Raw genomic sequence first — 22,612 nt, 5'->3', positions numbered from 1 at the left:
GTCCTGATATTTTAACTGCAGCCAGGAGGGGGGAGTGCTAAGCCTGACCATCAGTGCGCACATGTGAGCTTGACAGATGATTAGCTTCAGAGCCTCCTGCTGTGACATTGATCCAAACTGCAGTCACACGGTAGGTGCTGACAAGAAAAAGAAATACTAGTAATTATATTTACTTCTGTTCCATGCAATCTGGAGGTTGAGAGAATATAGCTCTTTAAGGTCTGAGAGTCTGGCAGCAGATGGTCAAGTTATTTATTTGTTTGATTCTGGGTAGAAGCCCTTAATAAATGAGAAATGATAAGTCATTTCTGTTGCAAGTCTGATTGCATTATGAATCCGTTCAGAGCTAACTCAAATGACTATAAGAGCTTTGTTTGAGGGGAGGGTCCTTCCTCGCACAGGAAAACCAACATTCAAGAGGACAAAACTATGTCCTCAGCACTTCTTTTGACTCACTCAGTCGGCGTCATGAGTCAGCAGTTGGGGGGTCTTTCTGCTGTTGTCTGCTATGAGTCAGGGCACAATAAATCTGCCAACTTCTAGTCAACTCCACCCCACGAGACCCATCAAGGTCCTTAAGATTAAGACGGATGGCAGTGTGAGAGCTTGCCACACTGTGTGTGTGTGTTTGTTGGCTTCATTGGAGTGGGTGCACTTCTTGAAACTCCCAGCCAGTATCATAGGGAGGGATCGGCATTCCGTCTTCAAACCCTTGATAAGGGTAACCGCTCATGTATTCTGTGGTAGCTCTTTTGTCCTTGAAAAGAGTGAGCTGACCCACAGTAATATTAGACAAGTAAAGTACAATGTCTAAAATAGCTTCACATACCTTTCACATGTCGCAGATGCAGGTGCAACAAGCATGATTAGACAGGGGGTTTTGAGATTTTAAAGTTACAGCTACAATATTATTTTAAAGGGACCAAAACATCAGCAGAAGAGGTCGTCTGTTCTTGTTTGCGTTGCAGCTTAGCTCAAAAGACATTGTCATAAAAATCTATAAAATAAGAGGCAGATACCAATGTATCACCTATACCTGGCTCCAAATGCCATTTCTGACACTGAGTGACCAAAAACACTACTCAGATCTCAGCATGTGATTGCTCTGATGGGTTTCGTTTAATTTTTCTCGAATGAATCTGTCATTATGACAAATACTATGGTTTTGTCTCAGTTCAGCAAATCTAAGATGCAACAAATGGAGTGATGCAGCATGTTGTTGAAAGTCAGTTACTGAAAAGAAATGATGATAAATCTGTGCTTTCAATAGCAACCCTTATTGCCATCTTCTTAATACTGTTATATATCAACATACTAAATTAGTATAAAAAGAAACATTATTTTATCATTATTAAAATGTAAGTTTCAGAAAGTTTTAAAAATATCCTTTGTAAAAGTTGTAATATCTTGCTCAGGTGAAACACATACAAAGTAGCTCAACCAAAGTCTAATGCCAAAGATAACATGCAGCAAATGCTACAGCCATATAATGACTTCAGGGGACAAAATATAAGTAGATAAAGAAAGCACTGATATGCCTAGTCATACATTGTCACTGGGCATTAAATGGCTTTCTAAATTTGTGTTTAACTCCCTTTATGCAATTGTAAAGTCCAAGTCATGTGTCCAAAGCATCAGCAGATTCCAGTCCAACCTCAGAGTGATTAGCAAGGCTTTTCATTCTATCCTTAGCTTCCCATGTATCTGATTAGCAGGTAGGCCCGCTTCTGGAGGGAGGCTTTCAAACTGGTTTCTCATTTCTCTGCGTGCAATAGCTCTGGCATTTCTTTTGGAGTTTACATCTTTCATTCTTTTGCTTTGGAACTATTTTGGTTTGCTTCTATAATCCTTTGGATTGGGATTGTGGATAATGTAAGTACATATTGCACGTTATGTCTGTGCTCATTTAGCTCTTGCATAAAAATGCTTAACAATGCACAATACTAATAATTACAGGGGTGAGATTAGAAAGTGCACCTGCAATATATCTAATTAATTAGTGGGTTGTTTGTCTGATTCCCATAAAGCAGGGATGCATGAATCTTTGTTAAACTGTAAGAACTCAGACTGGCCTGTTTGCGGATGTAAATTTTTTTTTTTTTTCGTTTTTTGAACCTCTTTAAAACCTCTGACACATAAAGTTGCAAGTAAATGTATTTTTATAGCTTTATATCTAATTCCCTGCTTTGCAGTTAGAAAACATGAAAAATCACAGCAGTTTATGTCCTCTCTGCTGAAACCTCCTACAGTGAACACTGAGCTCAGCAGCAGGGTCATTAGCCAGATCCACCGTTCAGTTATGTTTTGCCCCCTACCCACTATATCTCCAGGTCGGGGTGCCGTTCCCTGTTAGGGATGTCTCCCACCACCCCCAGCAACTGCCCTTATTGTTGTGCCCCAAACACTCCTCCCTCCTCTGTAGCCACAGCGGCAGTTTTCCTTTTTGAGTTTGTTGTGAAAAAGTTCAACACTCAAAGCTGTAATCTGCTGTAGAGATTATGTGATTGATGTTATAAAAAAAATGATAAAGAATTCATTCAGAGGCCTAAATTCAGGAAATTCATACACGATTAAAATCTTGTATTATGGAGGACAGAATTACCTTTTCTATTCAAGTTATAGTCTGGGACATTCAAAATGCCAGCGTTAGCTATAAATAGATATATGTTCTCTCAAGGCTTAAAGGCAGAGGTTGGCAATGTAACTGTAGTTATACCAGTCGATTACATTTCTCCACCAAAATGTTGAGATGGGGGAAACACTTGCTGCTTGCCTACAACATTGCTAATACAGGAACAAGAACTACCGTAAAAATCAGTTCTTTACAGGTGTCAGTCAAGCTTAGCCTATTTTTTGGTCACAGAATTTCACTCATTTGTATTTGCATTTTATTGTGGGCTTGCTTCCCTTTCCTATCCTTACCTCCCACTATTGTATCATAAAGAACGTGTTAAGCTTATTGCAGTTATTTCAGTTTTTTTGATAGATAATCCCTTGCTGGCAAAGAGTGCATTTTCTCAGTGACAGGGACAATCACTGAGGTAATGTCCACTTTTGCTGCTCACAGAGAATTAGGCTAGTTATTTAAAGTCACTGGGAGGATTTATTTGTAGCTGTATCCTCATTATCCCTGTCTTCTTTTACTGTTTTATCTTCACAGGAGTCGATACATATGTAACAGCTGTGTTATGTGTCGTTTTTAGAAGTGAAGCAGATGATTGCAAAGGTGAGTGTGATTTTAACTGCTGCTAAAACAGGGATAGACTAACAATCTGTCTAGATAAAAGTACATAGAAGGTATATGACAAAATTGTACTTCAATTTACTGGTTTGTGGCCTAAAATATTCTCGTTTGGGTGGTAGAGTAGATCAATACTTTTGTTTTTGTTTGAGTGCATCGAGACACTAGACAGTATTAAACCGATTAAACCTTCAGTCTCAGGTGTCTCTTTATTGTCTCTTTTCATTCAGAAAATTATGTCATGCTTAGACATTAAACTTACAGTAAGTAAAAGAAGAACCAGAGGATCCAAGCTGCACAATGGGTTAACAAAAAACAAAAGTACAGCAAGTAGTTTATTGTAGGCACACAGGTTAGCCAAGGATAGAAGGTTGCATATAAAGAAGACAGTCTGTAAATCTGTAATATCTTTAAATAAGTATTTCTGTTGTTTTCTGTTGTCTGCTGTTCAGCCTGGCATGAGTGGGAGCCATGCAGGTACGCAGCAGTTTACCTTTGCCTAGGCAGCTCAAGAGAAACATGACAACCTCCTGTTCACACCACCTTCACCTGCTCACCTGAGACCAACTTACATGCAGAGCAGAGAGAAGACCACCCAAAATGTCAACCAACAACCATGACTTCCAGTGCTTCAATGCTGTAGTTGAAGACGGCCACAAGTCCTCGCTGCCCTTTAAGCATTACACCAGCCATCTCCCCAGGATCCTCCAACATGGCACGGTGGCAGATCATCTGGAGGAATGCTGTCTTTGCTCTGAGCATAGACATGCTCAGGCTATTGAAGCCTTAGAGGCACACGTTTTGCCTTTGTGTCACACTCATGGACCATACTACCATCATCCTAAACATCAATATGCTGTCAGGGCGCCCACCAGGCCTGAAGAGGCACATTCAGGCTACAGTCACCATATTCATCATCATAGGTTCAACAAGAGGTTGATGCTGGTGAAGAACAGCGACCCCTCATTCAGGAAGACCATCGTCTTACACCACAGGAGTCTACGTAGCTTCGGTCTTTTCTTAGAGGAAGTTTCCGAGCTCATGCAGTACCACGTCAGGAAATTGTACACTCTGGAGGGCCGCAAGGTAAGGTCATAAACACAGGAACAAGAAGATTATGTAAAGATAAAGTATGTTTAGTTTTTGTGTCCTTTTGTCTCTCGATATTGTCTTATGTAACATAAAGACAGCCTGAGCCAAAAGAGGCAATTTTATTATGTATTCAGGAAATTCGGTTTTTCCAACAGGAAGTCCGTGTTCTTGTCCCTGTGTAAATATCTTGACTTGTGTTTTGATGGCTAAAGAAGAATAGGTAAAAATGAAATTACCGGGAGTACTGGGAGTCAAGATTGATTATGTTACATTTGTAACAAGTTTTGTTACATATCGCTGCTAATATTCAAGATTGGATACCAGATTGAAAGAGGCCTCCAGTCACAGAATGTCAGACTATTTACTATTAGAGAGCTGTACCAGCCATCACTACTGTAGCACAATTCTGTAAAGGTATGTTGCATAATATTTGAACCTTTGAACAAGACCGGATGAAAGACAATACTAGTAATAATATTTAAATAGTTCAAATTACTTATTATCATGGTAATTAGTATATATCTCCTGCATTTTAATGTGTTTAATGAGTTTTCATAGATTACAGTATTAACATTATACATACAACATTATTGGCTCTATATTCATAGCCATGGAAATTGATAAGGGCATGAGATAACAAATAAATAAGTAACTATTCTATAATATAAAACTATATTATGCAAAAACATTTCCAAAATAGGTAATGTACCGAAACACCGCACACCTTCCTATAGGATCCAACTGCAAAAGGTTTTCTGATTTACTTTTCTTTGACTCATCAGTTTCTTTCACAGTATGGTAATTTTATGACATTTAGACAACAAAAACAGTCTTCGAACATAGCAGTTTCTTATAATGTAAGTCTAGCAAAAGAATCTTTTGAGTGGAGGCATGAAGGAACAAAATTAGGATGTTGCCTCGAACACAGATTCAGAATGTGGGTATCTCTCCAAATCCCATTTATCTTGGTCATATCAGAGCTATTTTTGAGAGAAGAGAAACAGGTCAATGTTGAAACTCTCCTCCCCTTAGTTTGATACCAGAGGTGTCTCAGAAATGTGTTTTCCACAGCAATTAATTATCTTCACCTGGGCTTTGTGTGACCAGGGGTGAAGCCATTCATCTGCCTTTACAAACAGCTGATTTAAAATTCAAAACTGCACTGTCATCAAAACTGACTCTGAGTTTCATAGCTGTCAGTAAAGGACAGAAGCACAGAATTCGATACAGAGTGTCATAAAGATGTGACAGTGCACTTCCATTACTGAAATTAATAGGAATAGCAGTATTTTATACAATGTACAGTATTTGCTCTATAAAGTACCTCACCATGAAAAAGAAGATGGAACAAAAGACACTGATTTAATATTGTCTTAACATTTAGAGCCCGACCATGTATACCCCCTGTTAATAGGCTTTAAACTTTGCAATAATAAATTATAATAATAGTAAATGTTTTTTAGACATTGTTTTGAAATGTTAGCTGTAAGAAACAAACGTTTTAGTCCACAGCAATGTGTGTTAATCAGTATAAATACAACATACAGTGGCTACTTTTATAAGACCTCTTTATAGAGAAGGTAGAGGAAAACAGGTCACTACACACTCCCCCCAAGTTTTCAGTTACTGAGGCTGCTCGTCTTTGGGACACCAGACTTCCATTTTAATTCACTGCACTGTGGTGATGATGATAATAGTACCTGCTGTCATGACATCAGCCATCCTCTATAGCTAATAACCTTGCAAATTCGACATGCACAAAGACAGACTGTTGCATTATAACTTTTAGCTGTTACAGCAAATATAAATCAGCGTAAATATGCTTAACCACATCACTTACCCACGCCATATTCAGTTACTTTTATACACTAAATAAGCTTGCAAAACTGCTGAGCAATACCTAGCCAAAGTGACAATGGCAGCTCAGCATCATCTGGTGAAGTGTCCCAGAGATCATCCCGGATTAGATTATTTATCTTGTCTTGACTAACTGCTTGACTCATAGCTTTCGTTTGCAGGGCAGCAGTGCGCTCAGTTGCACAAAAAGTGCTCAGAAATGCTTTAAATCAATCATGCCTTTAATTGCTCAGCCTATGAATGTAATTTTGTTTACTTGTATTTCTGTTTAAGATTGACAGTGTTCAGAGTCTTATGCAGTGTCCCCGTGTCCTTGTCTGTGTGGGGCGTGAACCTTCCCACCCGTCTATCATGGAGAATTTTCTGAAAACATCTCATGTTAAACTTCCGAAGCTAAGTGCAAGGTTACGCTCCAGTGGCTGCACTGAAGGACATGAGGGTAGGAGATGTGGCTGACTTTCTGAAGTAATTTCTTGATAAAATAAGTTTTTCACTTTTGAGCCCAGTAAGATATTAATAGTAATTTTATGGTAAAATCAAGTGTCAGCTATGATACATAACAAGAATTGCTATGTATTTGTACATGTGCAAAGAGACCTAATTCTGTGTATTTTGTCTTTGTCTTTCTGACTCTTTTCCTGTCTGTATGATAAACTAAGGACCGACACAGAAAAGTGTGATCAATCCGAAACTGGAGTCTGACAACAGATCTAACAGACAGTCAGTGTCATCTGACAAGTCAATACCAGATGGGACCTACTCTCCAGACAATGTGGATTCCTGTCCACCCTCTAACGATGCCTTGAGAGATGACGATATAGAGAAACGAGTTCGTGTTAATAAAGATGGCAGCTTGTCTATGGAGATGAAAGTGCGTTTCAGGCTACAAAATGATGAAACATTACACTGGTCAACAAAAGTAAGAAAAACAACAGACAGGACTTGTGAGTACCTCCAAGGAGACAATAACCCCTGTTTCGCACAGGTTAGTGATAGACGTTATTCAGAAGCAGATATTGTCTCTCCTGGTGAGCGGGATGGAGCTTACATCACTAGGAACTATCAAAGACATGCAGAGGAGCCTCATTGTCCTCACTGCTGTAGCCATTGTCAAGATTATGACATCTGGAAAAACGTCCCTGGGACGCATGGATCAGGTCGCTGCATTCAAACTTCCAGCTCAAGTGCATCCTCCCATACTGTCTCCAGAAAGATGGTGGTTGAAAGGAAAACTATCTCGAGGTCAAGTGATGAGCATTCAGAACAAGTGGTAGAGACAGAAACTTGTGTGAAGCAGACTGTTGAGGCAGCTGAAACTGTAGAGTACTGCACCATAGGGCGTGAGGCTAACTCACCGAAATGCAACACGCATTCTGCCTCAGTGGACAAGTGTGAGGCTGTGGATAATACACTACATGATCACATCAATGTCAAAACTGCCCAGACATCTGAGCAAAAGGATCAAGCAGGATATGATGCAAATGCTTCTTCTCAAATATTAACAGTTGATGAGAAGAATGATGAGGATGATTATGTCCTGCCAAATGTATCAAGAGCTTCTTCTCAGAAATCTGAGGGGGAAGAGACAGATGCAAATGAAGTAGGGACCCCTAAGCAACATTTAACCCCAGGCCTCAAAGCTAGAGCATCTAATGCCTCAGAGCACTCTAACAAGTCAAAAAAATCCAAAACTTCACACACTTGTCATTGCAGAGTATCTAATGATGCTGCTGATGATATAAAAGGACAAATTAAGGGCCAAGCTGAAGAAAAAGGTGAGATGCAAAGAGATCAATCAAGTGCCATATCTGTCAAATCAACTGCCTCAGGCAGATCAGATAAGACTGAAGAAATGTGGAGTACACAGTCTGATGATTCAGAGGAGACACAGTCAAAAAGTGCCATTTCTGTTAATTCAAATGCCTCAAAAAAATCCAAATCCAAAGTTGTGCATGAGAAAGGTGAAGATTTGACATATGGTGAGACAGAAACACAAGAAAGACTAACAAGCAGCATGTCTGTTAGATCCTCTAAATCAAAAAAATCTGTGAAGTCTGAAGTGGCATGTGAACAGGGCTCTGTGGAAGATATTAATGATAAAAGAACTTTAAGTTCCATGTCACTAAAATCTAATGCCTCAATTAAATCAAAGGCAGAGGACGAATCTGAGCAAAGGACATCCAGTGCCATGTCGGCTAGATCACATACCCCAGTGGAATCAGAATATGGAGCACCTGAGGTAACTGCAGACGAAAGCATTCAAGATCCCCCTGAAGAAAATGAGAATGAAACTCGGCAGAGAGCACAAAGTGCAATATCAAAATCATCAAAATCTAATCTAATGTTAAAAACTTCTGAAACTCCACCTGAAGAAAATTTGGAAGACAAATCTGAAGGGAGTATACATTCACCTGTGTCAGTAAAGTCAGAAGATGCTGTTGAAAATTTTGAGGAAGACAAAAAAGCTGAAGAGACTGAAAGAGATCAAGACAGAGTGTCAAGTGTCATATCGTCTATATCAAATACCTCTGCAAAATCTACACATTCAAAAGCATCTGAGCTTCAAGATCAAGAAAGTGCTAAGGATGATGATGAAGAGCGAGCTTCTAGTGTCATGTCATCAAAATCAGTAAGGTCTAAAACCTCTGACACTGAAGTTCAACAAAATGCAAAGGAAATGCAACACACAGATTCAAAAACATTTTTGTCAAGAGTGTCATCAAATAAATCTTACAGTGAGGAGAATGTAGTGGAAACTGTGGAGAGAGCACCAAGTACTGTGTCAGTAAAATCTGTACAGTCAAATGCATCTATGAGGTCCACAAAATCTACAACCTCTAAACGCCTTGCAAAAGCAGATGGGGATGAAGAAGTTAACTCAGAGAAATGTCAATGCAGAGACGCTGGCCTGACATCAGAAACATTAGATGCATATGAACAATCATTTGTTTCTGATCCTTTAGCTTTAGAAAAAAAGCTAGAAAATAAAGACAATAATGTAATGCCTAATGTATCTGCAATATCTACAAAGTCAAAAGTCAGTGAACAAATGAATGAAGTAAATGCTGAAGATGTAGAAAGACCATTGGAGAGACCAACAAGTGCTATGTCTGCTAATTCTGATGCATCTGCAAGATCTAGAAAATCCGAGAGGGCTGACCTTCATGCTAGAGAAAGTGTTGGAATCACTGATGATGGACACGCTGAAGAGGAAAATGAAGAGCGAGCACAAAGCACAATGTCAGTGAAAACAGCAAAGTCAAATATTTCTGCCAAATCTAGTAAATCATTTGGAGTTCCCAATAAAGAAAGTGATGACAGTCATGAAGAAGAAATACAATGCGCCATAAAATATGATGAAGCTGAAGCAAGGGCATCTAGTGCCATGTCAGAAATATCAGTTGCCTCAAAATCATCTAAAATATCTAGCAAGTCAAAAGCCTCTAAACATAGATCTGAGGAAAAAAACTGTGATGAGCAAATGGCAGAAAGAGCACAGAGTGCAATGTCAGCAAAATCTGCAAAGTCAAATGGCTCTGTAACATCAACCAAATCAACAGCTTCTCAAGTTCTTCCAAAATGTGATATTTGTGATAAAGGAGTTGCTGAGAATGAAACCAGTGAGAGATCGATAAGCTGCATGTCTGATAAATCATCCAAGTCAAGATCTAGTAAATATAAATGCTGTGAAGGTTCAGAAAAAGAAAATATTACTGAATACGAGAAAGAGAGGGGGTCTAGTGCACTGTCAGTAAAATCAACACACTCAAATGCATCAGCAAAATCTGCCAAATCAACAAAGTCAAATATTTCTACCAAATCTAATATTTCAAAGCCTGGAAATGCTGCAGATCATATGGAACAGGCAGAAAGAGCTTCAAGCAATATGTCAGTTACATCCACTAAATCTGCAGAGACAAATACTTCAGGTTCTGCAATTCCTTCTCAAAACTGTGCGGATACCTTTGAGGAAATTGAAGAGAGTGAAAGGAGATCAGTGAGCTCAATGTCAGCCCACTCAGTTACATCAAGCATTTCTGCCAGATCAAATAAATCAAAATGTTCTGCTCACGTTCCAGCTGAGGAAAGTTTTGAGGGCCCCAGTGAAGAAAAGCAAACCGAAAAAAGAGCAGCCAGCAGTATGTCAGCGAAAACAGCCCAATCACATGTTTCTGAAATATCTATTGAGTCTGCAGGGAGAGCACCTGGTCTTTTGTCGGATAAATCAGCAATGTCACATGCTTCTACAGAATCTCTCAACTCAGCTGCTTCTGATTTTGAAAAAAGTACTGGTATTCCCGATGAAGGGGATGGTGGGGATAAAAATCAAGACAGGCCACAAAGTACATTGTCAGCAAAAAGTGCAACATCAAATTTGTCTGCAAATTCAGAAAAGTCCAAATATTCTGCTGACACTCCGGCTAATGAGAGATCTGAGGCCTCTGAGAAAGAAGATGAAGAAAGAGCAGCAAGCACTTTGTCATTTAAATCAATTCATTCAGGTGTTTCAGAAATATCCATCAAGTCTAAAGACAGAAGCGCATCCTGCGCTTTTTCAGCTAAATCAGCAAAGTCACATGCGTCTACAAGATCTATCAAATCAAATGTTTCTGAAGTGTATTCTGGCAAAACTACTTGTGTTTCTGATGAACCAGACAGTGGTGAGGAGGCACCAAGTGCAAAATCTACAACAGGGATGGGTGTTCCAGCAGAAGAAAATATGTCTGATCATGAGGAGAATGAAGACATAGGCTCAAGCAATGTGTCTGTCAGATCGGCAAAATCAACAAAGTCAAGTGTTTCAGCATCATCTAAGAAATCAAAAGTTTCTTGCATTGGAGTTCCCGATTCTAAGCAAACTGCTAATATTTCTGTAAAGGTAAATGAAGAGGAACACAATGAAAGCAGATCAGCAAGTTCAATTTCAGTCCATTCAGTGAAGTCAAATGTTTCTGCAAGTTCAAAAAGGTCAAAATGTTCAGCAAAATGTACGAAATTAAATGCATTTAAAGTTCCACCAGATAGTAACACTCCCAAGGGGCAAAATCATCAAGAGGAAACTCAAAGCAGAGCCGAGAGTGCAATGTCTGTAAAATCAACTGTATCTGTTACATCAAATGAGTCAAACTTCTTGGATTGCTCAGCTGTGGAAAATGAGCAGCGATCTTCAAGCACTATGTCGAAAAAATCCTCAATAAAGTCAGGTGTTTCTGAAACATCTAAGAAATCAAAAACTTTTGACGTATACTCAGAACACAGTACTGATATTGCCGAGGCAGAGAATGAAGGGAGAATGAGTTCAATGTCAGCTCAGTCAGTCAAGTCAAAGAATTCTGCTAGATCAAAAACATCAACATGTTGTGATGGTCCAGCTGAAAAAGACTTTGAGATAAATGGAGAAAATCACAAACAAACTGAAGAAAGAGTAGCAAGCAGTATATCACATGTTTCTGAAAGATCTTTTACGTCACAAGTCTCTGGTGTTACTACTGAAGATGTGGTGGAACATGAACCAATTTCAGAGAGAACACCTAGTGCCTTGTCAGTTAAATCAGCAAGGTCAAATGCAACTGTAAAATCTGGGGCTTTCAAAGAGAAAACTGAAGACAATGTGGAGCAAGTATCAACTGCAGTGCCAGCAAAGTCAAAAAGTCCAGGTACATCTGCAAAAGCTTGTCTGGAAAAAGAAACTGAAGAAAGGTCCCAAAGCACAATGTCAGTCCAATCAACCAAATCAAATATGTCTCTATCATCAAGGGGTACATCAGCAAGTGAAGGTCCTTCAGAAGAAAATGTGGGAGATGATGAGGATATTGTACAAAGACCACCAAGCACATTGTCTAATAAATCATCCAGATCTGCCAAATCAACACACTCAAATATTTTGAGTAAGTCACAAGCCTGCAATGCTCCAGGGGACAAAAATCACAAGGAGAATATAGGCCGAGCACCAAGTAGTTCCTCTATTATATCAACAAAATCTGGACAGTCTAATTCTGCAGCAATATCAATGGAATTGAAAGCTTCTGGGGTTCCTGCTGAAGATTGTGCTAACATTACTGACACTGAAGGACAAACAGGGAAGAGAGCGACAAGCTCAGTTTCTGCCAAATCACTTAAGTCAAATGTGACCTCACTATCGACTAAATCGAAAGCTTCTCACATTTCGCCAAGCATAAACAATGAAGAAGATGCTGAGGATTCAAGAAGTGTGCTGTCAGTAAAGTCAGACGTTTCTGCAAGAACCAGTGCAAAGTCCAGTGTTTCTGGAATTACCCCTTGTGAAAGGACTGGACATGAGGAACAAACTGATGAAAGACCACACAGTGGCCTGTCAACCAAATCAAAAAAATCGAATAATTCAACAAAATCAAACATATTAAAAACTCCCGATATCCCTGTTACAGAAAGTTCTCATAATGAAGCAAATGCTGAAAAGAAATCAGGGAGGGCATCAAGTGCTATGTCAGCAAAGTCAACTATGTCAGTGAGATCAGAAAAATCAAAAGTCTTGGATATTCTGGCGGATACAAGGCAGGAGGAGGGGAGAACACCCAGCCCAGTGTCAGCTCATTCAAATACATCTGAAATGTTAAGCAGGTGTGAAGTTCCTGCTGTGACGGTGGAGAAAAGTGAAGAAAGATCACCTACAGTCCTGTCATCAAAATCTAGGGTTTCAGCACATTCAAAAAAATCATTTAACAAAAAAGAAAAGAAAAGTGAAGGGCAGTCCCAGGTTTCTTTATCTGTCAAGTCAGATCTCTCCAAGAAATCTCGAAAATCCAAGGTAACTGACACTGTGACTATTGAAGATCTGGAAAATAAAAAGAAGTCTGAAATGGTCCGAGCTGTCAGGATTTCTGCCGAACAGAAGACCACTGCATCGAATGAAAGTGATTTGTCACAGACGCTGTCCAGCTCAGATGTTGTCAAAGAGATTCCAGTGACTGGAGAATCAAAATCCACTGTGTCTGAAGGGATAATAAATGGTCCACTGGAAATCACTGATAACAAAATGGACGATAACACAGATACTGACGACTTTGAACTGGTCCCTTCACGTTTACCAAATGCATCCCCTACTGAGGTCGTAAATGAATGGCTCAAAACAATACCAACAGAGAGTGATATGTATGAAATGGAGGAATTAAGTAAACATTGTGAAGCAGACACAACTGACCACGCAACAGAGGAAATACATAAACAGGATAACAATGACTCTGCAGATGAGAACACAGAATACATAGGAGTTTTAAAGAACAGTGGTCCCAATATTGACTGTCATACAGGCTCAGAGGCACCAAACGAAGATAATACCAGTACTCAAAGAGATGATGCATCAAAAGTATTCCACTCTTCTGTACAGGTGATGAAAGTTCTTTTGAATCCAAAGCTTGACAGATGTAACAGTTTGCCAGAAGTGTCTCCAGTGTATGGACGTAAACTAAGCACTTCAGCTAGAGGTCTTTTAGATTGCCTTGTGAAGTTGCAGTTAATAGAGCATGATCCTAAAAATGCAAATGAAATGGCTAAAAGATACCAAGAACTAATGAACATTCTTCAATCTCTTTGGCTTTGTGATCCTCCAGAAAATAAACAGGTCATAGATAAATGTCATCACCATTCTGTGGACAATGAGTGCAATCATACATCATCCTCTGGTGTGGATGTCAACAGTGGCTCCACAGGTTCTGGGAAAAGTAGTGACGGAGTGAAGAGAAATGACGGCGGGAACCGTGATACGTCTCAGCCACCGGCTGGTGCAGATACGTTAAGGAAAGTGCAAGACGTTGGTCAAGCAGAAAATGAAAGGACATCTGAGAGAGAAGTGGAAGGAATGCATGAGGAAAATCAAAAGGAAGATGACCCAGCAACAGATGATACAATTAGAAGCAATGAAAGTCCAAAAGAACTACCTGAAACACCACCTTCCTCAAACAAGAGTTCAGAAAATGACAGCAATGCCCAAAAACACTCAGGAGAGGTTGAGACTGAGTGTGCAGAAGACATCAAATCTGAGAGTCCTCTGCTTGTCCAAAGAGCACAATTAGCCAATAGGATTTCTCAAGACCCTGATCCTGTTTGGGTCTTAAAGCTATTAACTAAAATAGAAAAGCAATTCATGGCACATTATATCAATGCAATGAGAGAGTTCAAAGTCCGATGGAACTTGGATGATAATGAACAGCTCAACATGATGATAGGCGATCTCGAAACAGAAGTCCGTAAAAGAATCCAAAGGAGCATAGACAGAGAACTGAGGAAAATTCAAGGTCGAGCAGGCCTACCAAGACCACCTAAGGAAACAATGTCCCGAACTTCAACAACACAAACAGAGGAGAGAAGACAGAGGCTGAAGATTATGCTCAAACAATCCATTGATACACAAACAGAAAAAAGTAATGATTCAGCAACAGGCACATCTTACAGTGACCAGCGCAGTGAGGAGGATGTTGAATACTGTCCATGTGAAACATGCATTAGGAAAAAAGTGACATCTAAGCCACCACTTCCTATTTTGAACGCTGCACCTGTCATACTAGACTTTGACCTAAAGAGGATTCTAGTGATGAAGAACAGTGATCCTGCCAAAGCTCAGGCACTCGCCTGTGCATCTCATGATGAATATCATATTGAAACAACAGCAGCAGTGACACTTGTAGAAAGAGCTATTGTCAAAGCTGTAAGAGAAGTGGAAAATGATGAAGAACACTATGACACTGGAGATAACTTCAGAGTTGTGCTATATGAGAAGGAAGCAGAATCAGCTGCTGAAATCACCATGAGTGAGGATGCAGTAGTAGTATCAGGGGCAGGGACAGCTGATGAATTAAATGAAGAGTCTGATGATGTCACCACCACTGAAGGTGAAAATGCAGCAGATGATGTGACATCCATAAGTAAGCATGAATCTGATGAATCTGAAAAAGAGGAGCTTGTGGAAGAAGGGATGGATAATCAGGACGAGCTTGAAGATGAGGCAGCCCCGGGTGATGACTCAGCTGAAGAAGAAACAACTGAAGATGAGATTGCTATAAAAAAAGAAACTGCCATCACATGTAAAGATGAATCAAAGGACAATGACAGTGAGGAAGCTGCCAGTGGAGAAGAGAGTTCTTCTGCCAGGGAAGATGATTCTGCAGAAGATGGCCCTGGAAATGAAGATGAAGCTGCAGGAGTGAACTATCCCACAGGGAATGAGTGGTCAAAGGAACCAACTGAAGAAGCAATAACTGAAGATGAACATTCTTTAGAAATGGACACTGCTGTTACAAGTGAGGATGAACCTAAAGAAGAGGCTGTGGAAGCCACCACAACTGAATGTAAAATTCCAGAAGAGACTCTTGTGGTTACCACAAGTGAAGATGAATCTAACAAAGAAGAGACTGCAGAAGAAGGCACAGAGGATAATGAAGATGAGCTTGCTTCCACAAGTGCAGAGGAATCTGCACATGACAACTATGGCACAGCAATGCCCGGTGATGTATCAGAAGAACCAAATGAAGAAGCAGAAACTGGAGATGAGACTGCAGCATTAGAGACTTCTGTGGCAGCTATTACTGAAAATGAATCTGACAAAGAAGAAGCTGATGGTGGAGAAGAGGCTGTGGCCACCAGTGATAATGATTTTACCAACAATGCCATGACAAATGAAGCTCGAATTGCAGAGGATGATGCCACGGGTGATAAACTGCCAGAGGAACGAGCTGAAGTAGCAACAGAAAAAGACACGGATTTTGGAAGTGAAGATGAATCAAACACAGACTTTGCAGAAGCCTGTCTTGCTGCAGAGGACTCTGATGTGACGGCCACAACTGTAAATGAACCTGATAAGAATGACGCTGTGGAAACAGAGGTAGATGATAAATTAGGGCAGGCTGCAGATACAAGCGATGAAGATGAAACTACGGACACTGATAAGGCAGCAACAGCTGAATATGAAAGTGGCACAGAGAAAGATAATGCTCTCACGGGTGAAGATGAAAGTGAAGATAGCAGTGCAGCAGAAGAGGCTAATGCTGTAGCAACAACTAACCACAGTTCTGACAAAGATGCAGCTGTGGAAAAAGAGATTCTGGCCACCAGTGTATATGAGTTTGAGTCAGATGAGCAGGAAACAGCTGAAAAAGTATCAAGTGAAGATGAGAACGGTAAAGATATAGAGACTGCCATGACGAGTGAAGATGAAATAAAAACAGAAGCTCGTGAAGCCACCACAGCTGACATGACAAATGCAGTGAAATATGATGCAGACACAACTGAACATGAATCAGATGAAGATGAGGCTGCAAAAGAAGAAGAAATCTGTCAACCTGATGAATCAAATCAAGAGGAAATGGAAGAAACCACAAGTGGTGAAGAACCTGTGGATCCTGAGCAGGCAAGTGGAAAAAGCTACAAAAGTGCTACAGAGAATGAATCAGAGGAAGAGAGTTATGAATCGGACACAGATAAAAATAAATCAGAAAGCAATACAGTAACAGATGCAAATGAGTCTGCTAGAGACGAGGATATATCAAATGTTTCTAATGATAATGAATCAGGAGATGAGCATTTAGGAGCCAAGCCTGAAAATAAGACTGTAGATGAAACTGCAGAAGATGATAAACCAACTATGGATGAAAACAATACATTAAGTGAGAAGGAGCCTGTAGAAATGGCACCATCCACTGTAGATGCTGTATCTCATACTGACGAACTAGTTGAAACTGCTGGAGATGAATCTGAAGAGGCTGACAATGAAAGTGAAATGTTTGCTGAACATAAAAGTGGAACAGAGGCTGTGACAACAGGAGATGAGACTGAAGAACATGAAACAGCAGAAGATTCAGGAGAACCTGAAACAGCAGGGAATGAGACTACTGAAAGTGATGGTGGGGAAGAAGGTGGAACACAAGGTATATCTGAGGGAGATGAGGAATGCACAGAGGATGAATCTGCACAAGATGAAGGACAGCAACTCACAGATGGAGAAGATGAAGAGCTTCTGGAGGATCTTGACAAAGCAAAGCAAAGATCCATAGAAAGTGACATAACTGAGGAACATCAAGAAGGACCTAATGATGAAACAGAAGGCCCTGATGATGTGGTGGAGCTGAAGCCGGACGAGGAAGTGGAGGACATAAAGGAAGACGATGTAGAAAAAGCAGACAACACATTAAAGGAAGAAAATGAAAATGATGACGGACAGACAGAGACAAACATCATCCGAAATGGAAGCCATGATAGTGATGAAGACAATGTCCAAGCCTTCGAAAAAGAGGAGGAGGAAACCGAGACACCCAATGAAAGCTGGTGTAGAATTCAAGGGGATTCAGCTGATGGAGAAGATGAGGCAGAGGAAGATTCAGATGGACCAGAGAAAGAAACTGATGATGAGGAGCAAGATTTAGTTTCAAGTAAGACGAGAGATAAACTAGTATCATTTAACCGAGCAGCTGAGGAAACAACATTAATCCCACTTGATACTTTGATCAAGGTGAATGCAGAATCTGAGGATGGTGCCTATGCTGATGTTGAAGATTCAGAAACCGAACTCTACAGCCAGGAAGACATTCCAAGCCTTGAGACGAAAAAGATTTGACCATAAATTGAGGAGCCTGCTGTGGAAAATACCAAAAAGAAATCTACAGCCAAGGAGCAGCATTAGGTCTTTCTTGTTGTTTACAGGTCTTTGGAGTCATACAGGTCATACAAACACTAAAGAAACATATGCACTTTACTCTAGTATTTATCATGCTGGGACTGAACTCACGCACAACATCTATAAGAAAAGCTTGAATAAGAATACTTTATATAGATGGTTGGTGTAGTTTTATGTTAAACTAAACATGACTTTTGTTTTCATGAAATATAGGTAATTTCTTAAATGTTACTTACTGCCTCAGGATCTCAGACATACTTTGTAATTTGGCCGTCCTGTGTGGTACCATTAGAAGCTGTGACTGCCACTTATATACACATATACAGTTTTTTTTTTTTTAATTTAAGTTTGAGTGGACCCTGCCAGTTCTCCCTATGTCTAAGTGGGTTTTTTCTGTTACTGCTGTTTTCTCCCAAAGTCCAAAGACATGGACTTAGCTTAACACTTAGCGACTCTAAATTGTCCCAAAAGGTTGAATTGCGAGCGTGAATGGCCGTATGTGATAGACTGACGACCTCCCTCTCCCCCAATGTCAGTCGGCAGTATGGATAATTATTATTTTAATTATACATTATTATTGAAGATTTAACAAGTCCCTGATTGTATTTTATCTAATCAAAGGTACTTTTGGTTCAGATGTAAAAATGTATACAAAAAGAAATATGTTTCTAGTTATTGTCTTTTAGTGCTGCATATAAAGAGCAAAACTGTATGATGAAAGAGTGTAAGCATGGAAAGTGGAAAGTAGGTGAAATCATGGCAGGATTTTATGTAACATGACAAGCTCTGCTACCATTTAAGTGTTTATCAGTAACAAGTTATTATCTTTGCCGAATGTACTATTCTCTGTAAAATTAAAGTATTTTAAAGTAATTATTGTTGTTTTATTGTAAAAAACATTAATAAAAACTAACAAAAACCCAAGCTGTGGCTCTGATGAGACGTCAAAAACGGAGGTGTCATACGTCTTGAAATGACAGAGTAGTGAAAGAAACATTTTAAAAATGTAGTCATGACCACTGATCTACAGTGTCATTTGAATGTACTTTGAATTTCTGTTTCATTGAAAAAACAATAGCTTTATGATGGATTCTTTTTGTTAATGGGTGAGCAGTTAAGAGGCTCAGTTCAGTATAACAACTATGAATACAAGAAACTAACAAATTCACTTAATCGTCCTACTATATATTCATAATAAATTCCCCAAATCCAACCCACTCACCCCAAACTAGAAAGTTTGGGGTGAGTGGGTTGGATTTAACTCAGTTTAGTTTAGCAGGTGGTAAATAAGAGGGAAATGCAGTACTATCTACAAAAACATCAGGCAACACCATCTTCAATGACATAGAAGCAAGACTTTCAAAGCAAGTAAGACTGTGGGAAACAGAATTTGGATGCATTTCATTTTTTATGAAAAAAAGTTTATAAAATAAGCAATGTTTACACTGTAGATTATTACTTTGCTGCCTGAAAGTAAACTCTAGGGTTAAATCCCACCTCATGTCCAGCGGCAGCAACAACTTCTCTGAGAAACTCACTGTGTGCATATGTACATTCTCTGCAGTAAATAGTTGTCTAGCAACTAAGTCTAGCAACTAAGCTCGCTGCTAAATAAAACTCTCAAACAAAGATATTTGCATATTTGCTGCATGTCTGTTAGATGTGCCAAAGATGTCAGCTAATGTGCAAACATTATCTAAACAACCTTAGCAACTTTATTAATTATTTCATCTTTTGTCTTCTCCTCGGAAAAAAGCAGCATTCTCATTGCTAAAAATGACTACAGCCGTAAGAAAGATTTGAAAATAATTACATTTGTACTACAGGACGTTTGCATTTTAAGTTAACAGAATTCACACGTGTTGTGAAATATTCTGGGTGGAGCCATGTTGGGATATCACTGAATAAATCTAATCAGGCAACTTACAGTAAGTGAAATAACATGTGTAGTTGGAGCACAAAGGGGCATTTCAGTTCCTCTGTCATCAGAGATGGTCTTGTTCTAATTTCTGCCTCCAAAATTATTGTTGTAATGCAGAAAACAGGCTTTTGTAAGCACTTAATGTCAGCAGGTTCACGATGCAGCTGAGCAAATTTGTGTGAAAGCAGGTCTGCTGTGTGCATAACACTGTTTCTCAGAGAGGAAATGTGAAAAACAGTATTCAGATCAATTGTTGAACTCAAACACTGATTTAAAAGTAAAAAGCATTATACATGGACCAAGTAACTGAAAATTTATGTTACTATGTTACTCTAATCAATGTATAATATAATAAGCTTTTTCCATAATAATGCTGCACTAATGCTTGATTTGGTAAGAAGAATCAAAAGCTCAAATCTTCTGGAAAAGCAAAGGGTTTCTGAGGAAGCACCTGCTTGCTGGCACAGAGTTATTTCCACAGTAAACACTGGAGAAGTGAGGAACGTCATCCGGAGCACAATAATAAGGGGCTTTCCCACAGCCATGTTTACCTCACAGCAACTTGCCACTGGGACAGCTGCATACTATAGGCTTGATCCCTGCAAAGTCCAATTGCAGATGTGTCTTTTAAACGAGTGCGACATGTAAGATTTATAATATTGTATATTATATAATTTCATGCTGTATATAAAAAAACACATAATTAATAATAAAAACATCAAAACAATACAGTTAATTATTATCGTGACTGTGTCATATTATCTCAGTACAAGAACTGCTATCTTGCTATTGTGCTGCCTAATGAAGGAAACTAGAACTATGAAAAGTGAAGCTCTTCTGAAAGTCATGAACATCCTGGAGAAACAGCAGAAGTACCTGTTAAATGCATCCTGGGCAGCTCAATTGTTCCTTGTTTATTGAAAATCACTAGTCAATGTCATTTTAAGGTAAATGCAGGAGCAAGACCTCTCTCACTTGATGTGTGACAGAGGACAGAAAGGGTTCCCACACAGACAGGAAGTGCCTTTTGTAATGTAGAGGGGCATCATAATTGTGTGTGTGTGTGTGTGTGTGTTTGTGTGTGTGTAAATGAAAGCTTTCAAAAGCTGTAACATAGCTGGTTCGAGAAGTTGTCCACTGATCACATGGTTGGTGGTTCTAACTGGGTTGTCCTGAATTATGTTTCTTACTTGTACTTTCTTTACTTTGGTTACTTCGGATGTCCAATCAATGTAAAACAGTACAGTGTCGAGCCAAAAGAATCTTACAGCCCCACACAAACGTGAATAGTGCACATAAACCACGTACAGACACTTTTAGTCACATGCAGTGCACCCACACTGATAGTGGAAGAAAAAGCAGCTATTGGCAGCATGTATGCTTTTGGCACAGAGGTGGTCAGGACTGCGATAGTAAAGGAGACCCACGCTCCCTTTTCTTTCCCATAGTTGTTCAGGTTATCCTGTGTGGCCACTTATGACCCTTCTGCAGGCAGGATGCAATGTCTGGGGACCCCAACAGAGTCGTACACAAGCATCCGCCAAGCCCTGGGAAGAAAACAAGAGCTGATGGAAAACCAGAAGAAGGCAGTGTAAAGAGAAACGGCAGTTAGTAACCAGGACACACTCAATAACACTCGCCATGCACCTGCAGCCTGTGTGTGTGTGTGTGTGTGTGTGTGTGTGTGAGTGTGTGTGCGCGTGTCGTGAAGTGAGGCTGTTCCTTTAGAGAACTACAGCACAGCACAGTCCCCACACACAGCACAGGTGGTCCAAACAAAAACCTGTGAAGTGTTGCCCAGAGAGTAATATCCCCACGTTGCGTGTTGTATAAAACCCCCCCTAGGAAACAAACACTTCCGGTGCTGTAAGATTTATTGTTCCCTGCACTTATAGGTTACAACTTACCTGAATGATATCTTCCTTGCAAAGTTTTTTGATTCCTTTTTAATAGCATTTAATAGTAATTTAGCATGTGAACCAGGAACAACAGGGTCATAATTACTGCTAGATAACTCAAGGACATATTGTTTTGTGTTCATTGTCTCAATTGCTGAAGACAAGGGGTGAATTCCCTCTTCTGTGCATTGTGTGGTGAGAATCGGAAAGACCTGGTTAACTGTGTTGTATGGTGTGAAAAACCAAAGCATTGTTGAACTTTGATAGATTGACCGCACATCATCTTCATCATTTTTTTCCCCCAATGTGACAGGCTTTGCATCTGTATTCACATCCGCACACTGCCCTCAACACCAGACACAGACAGCATTACACAATAAAAATCCCCAGAGTGCAACACTCTATTCATTCATTTTTATACAGGTCAATGTGAGGGTCATCTATTAATATAAGTTGCATATTATTATATTATTTCATACTATTATACAGTAGAAGAACCAGAGTTTAAAACATGGTGCTATGTGCCCTCTAGTGCCAAAACTGAGGAATAGCAACAAAAGTCGTCAGCCATGTACACATTAATGTTTGCTTGAAGTAAATAAAGACTAGTATACATTGTGGATTTGGAAAATGCTTACAACTCTAGTAAAGAGTGGTATTTTATTAATTATTTATTTATAAATAATCTATTTTATATATATATATATTATCTATATGAGGACCCTGAAAATATGTGTGGAGAGTCTTCCTCAAAGGCACTAAGGGAACTGATAACAAACGTATCAATAGCAATAGTACAAATACTAAGTGTTGTTTTGGTTATTGCTTCTATTCTGGCACATGAACTGTCTTGATATTGCAAACATCTTTTGCCTCTTATAGTCTTGTTGTCTACGTATAACATGGGTTTGATTAATTTCTAAAGAATATTAAAAAGAAACTCTATGATTTGGTTTTGG

General features: G+C 39.5%; 1 protein-coding gene across 1 annotated transcript; it reads left to right on the top strand.

Moving 5' to 3' along the window:
* The first annotated feature begins 9,189 nt into the window (after positions 1-9,189).
* rp1l1b (rp1 like 1b) lies at positions 9,190-18,587 on the top strand. Its single transcript, XM_067482859.1, has 2 exons — positions 9,190-9,570; positions 11,563-18,587. Exons 1-2 carry the CDS (start codon positions 9,192-9,194, stop codon positions 17,772-17,774), a joined length of 6,591 nt encoding a protein of 2,196 aa, XP_067338960.1. The 5' UTR covers positions 9,190-9,191; the 3' UTR covers positions 17,775-18,587.
* The last annotated feature ends 4,025 nt before the right edge of the window (positions 18,588-22,612 follow it).

Source organism: Channa argus, chromosome 17, assembly GCF_033026475.1.
Source record: "Channa argus isolate prfri chromosome 17, Channa argus male v1.0, whole genome shotgun sequence".
Lineage (NCBI taxonomy): Eukaryota > Metazoa > Chordata > Actinopteri > Anabantiformes > Channidae > Channa > Channa argus.
Note: the sequence above shows the minus strand (reverse complement) of the source record. Positions and strands in the feature narration are given on the sequence as shown.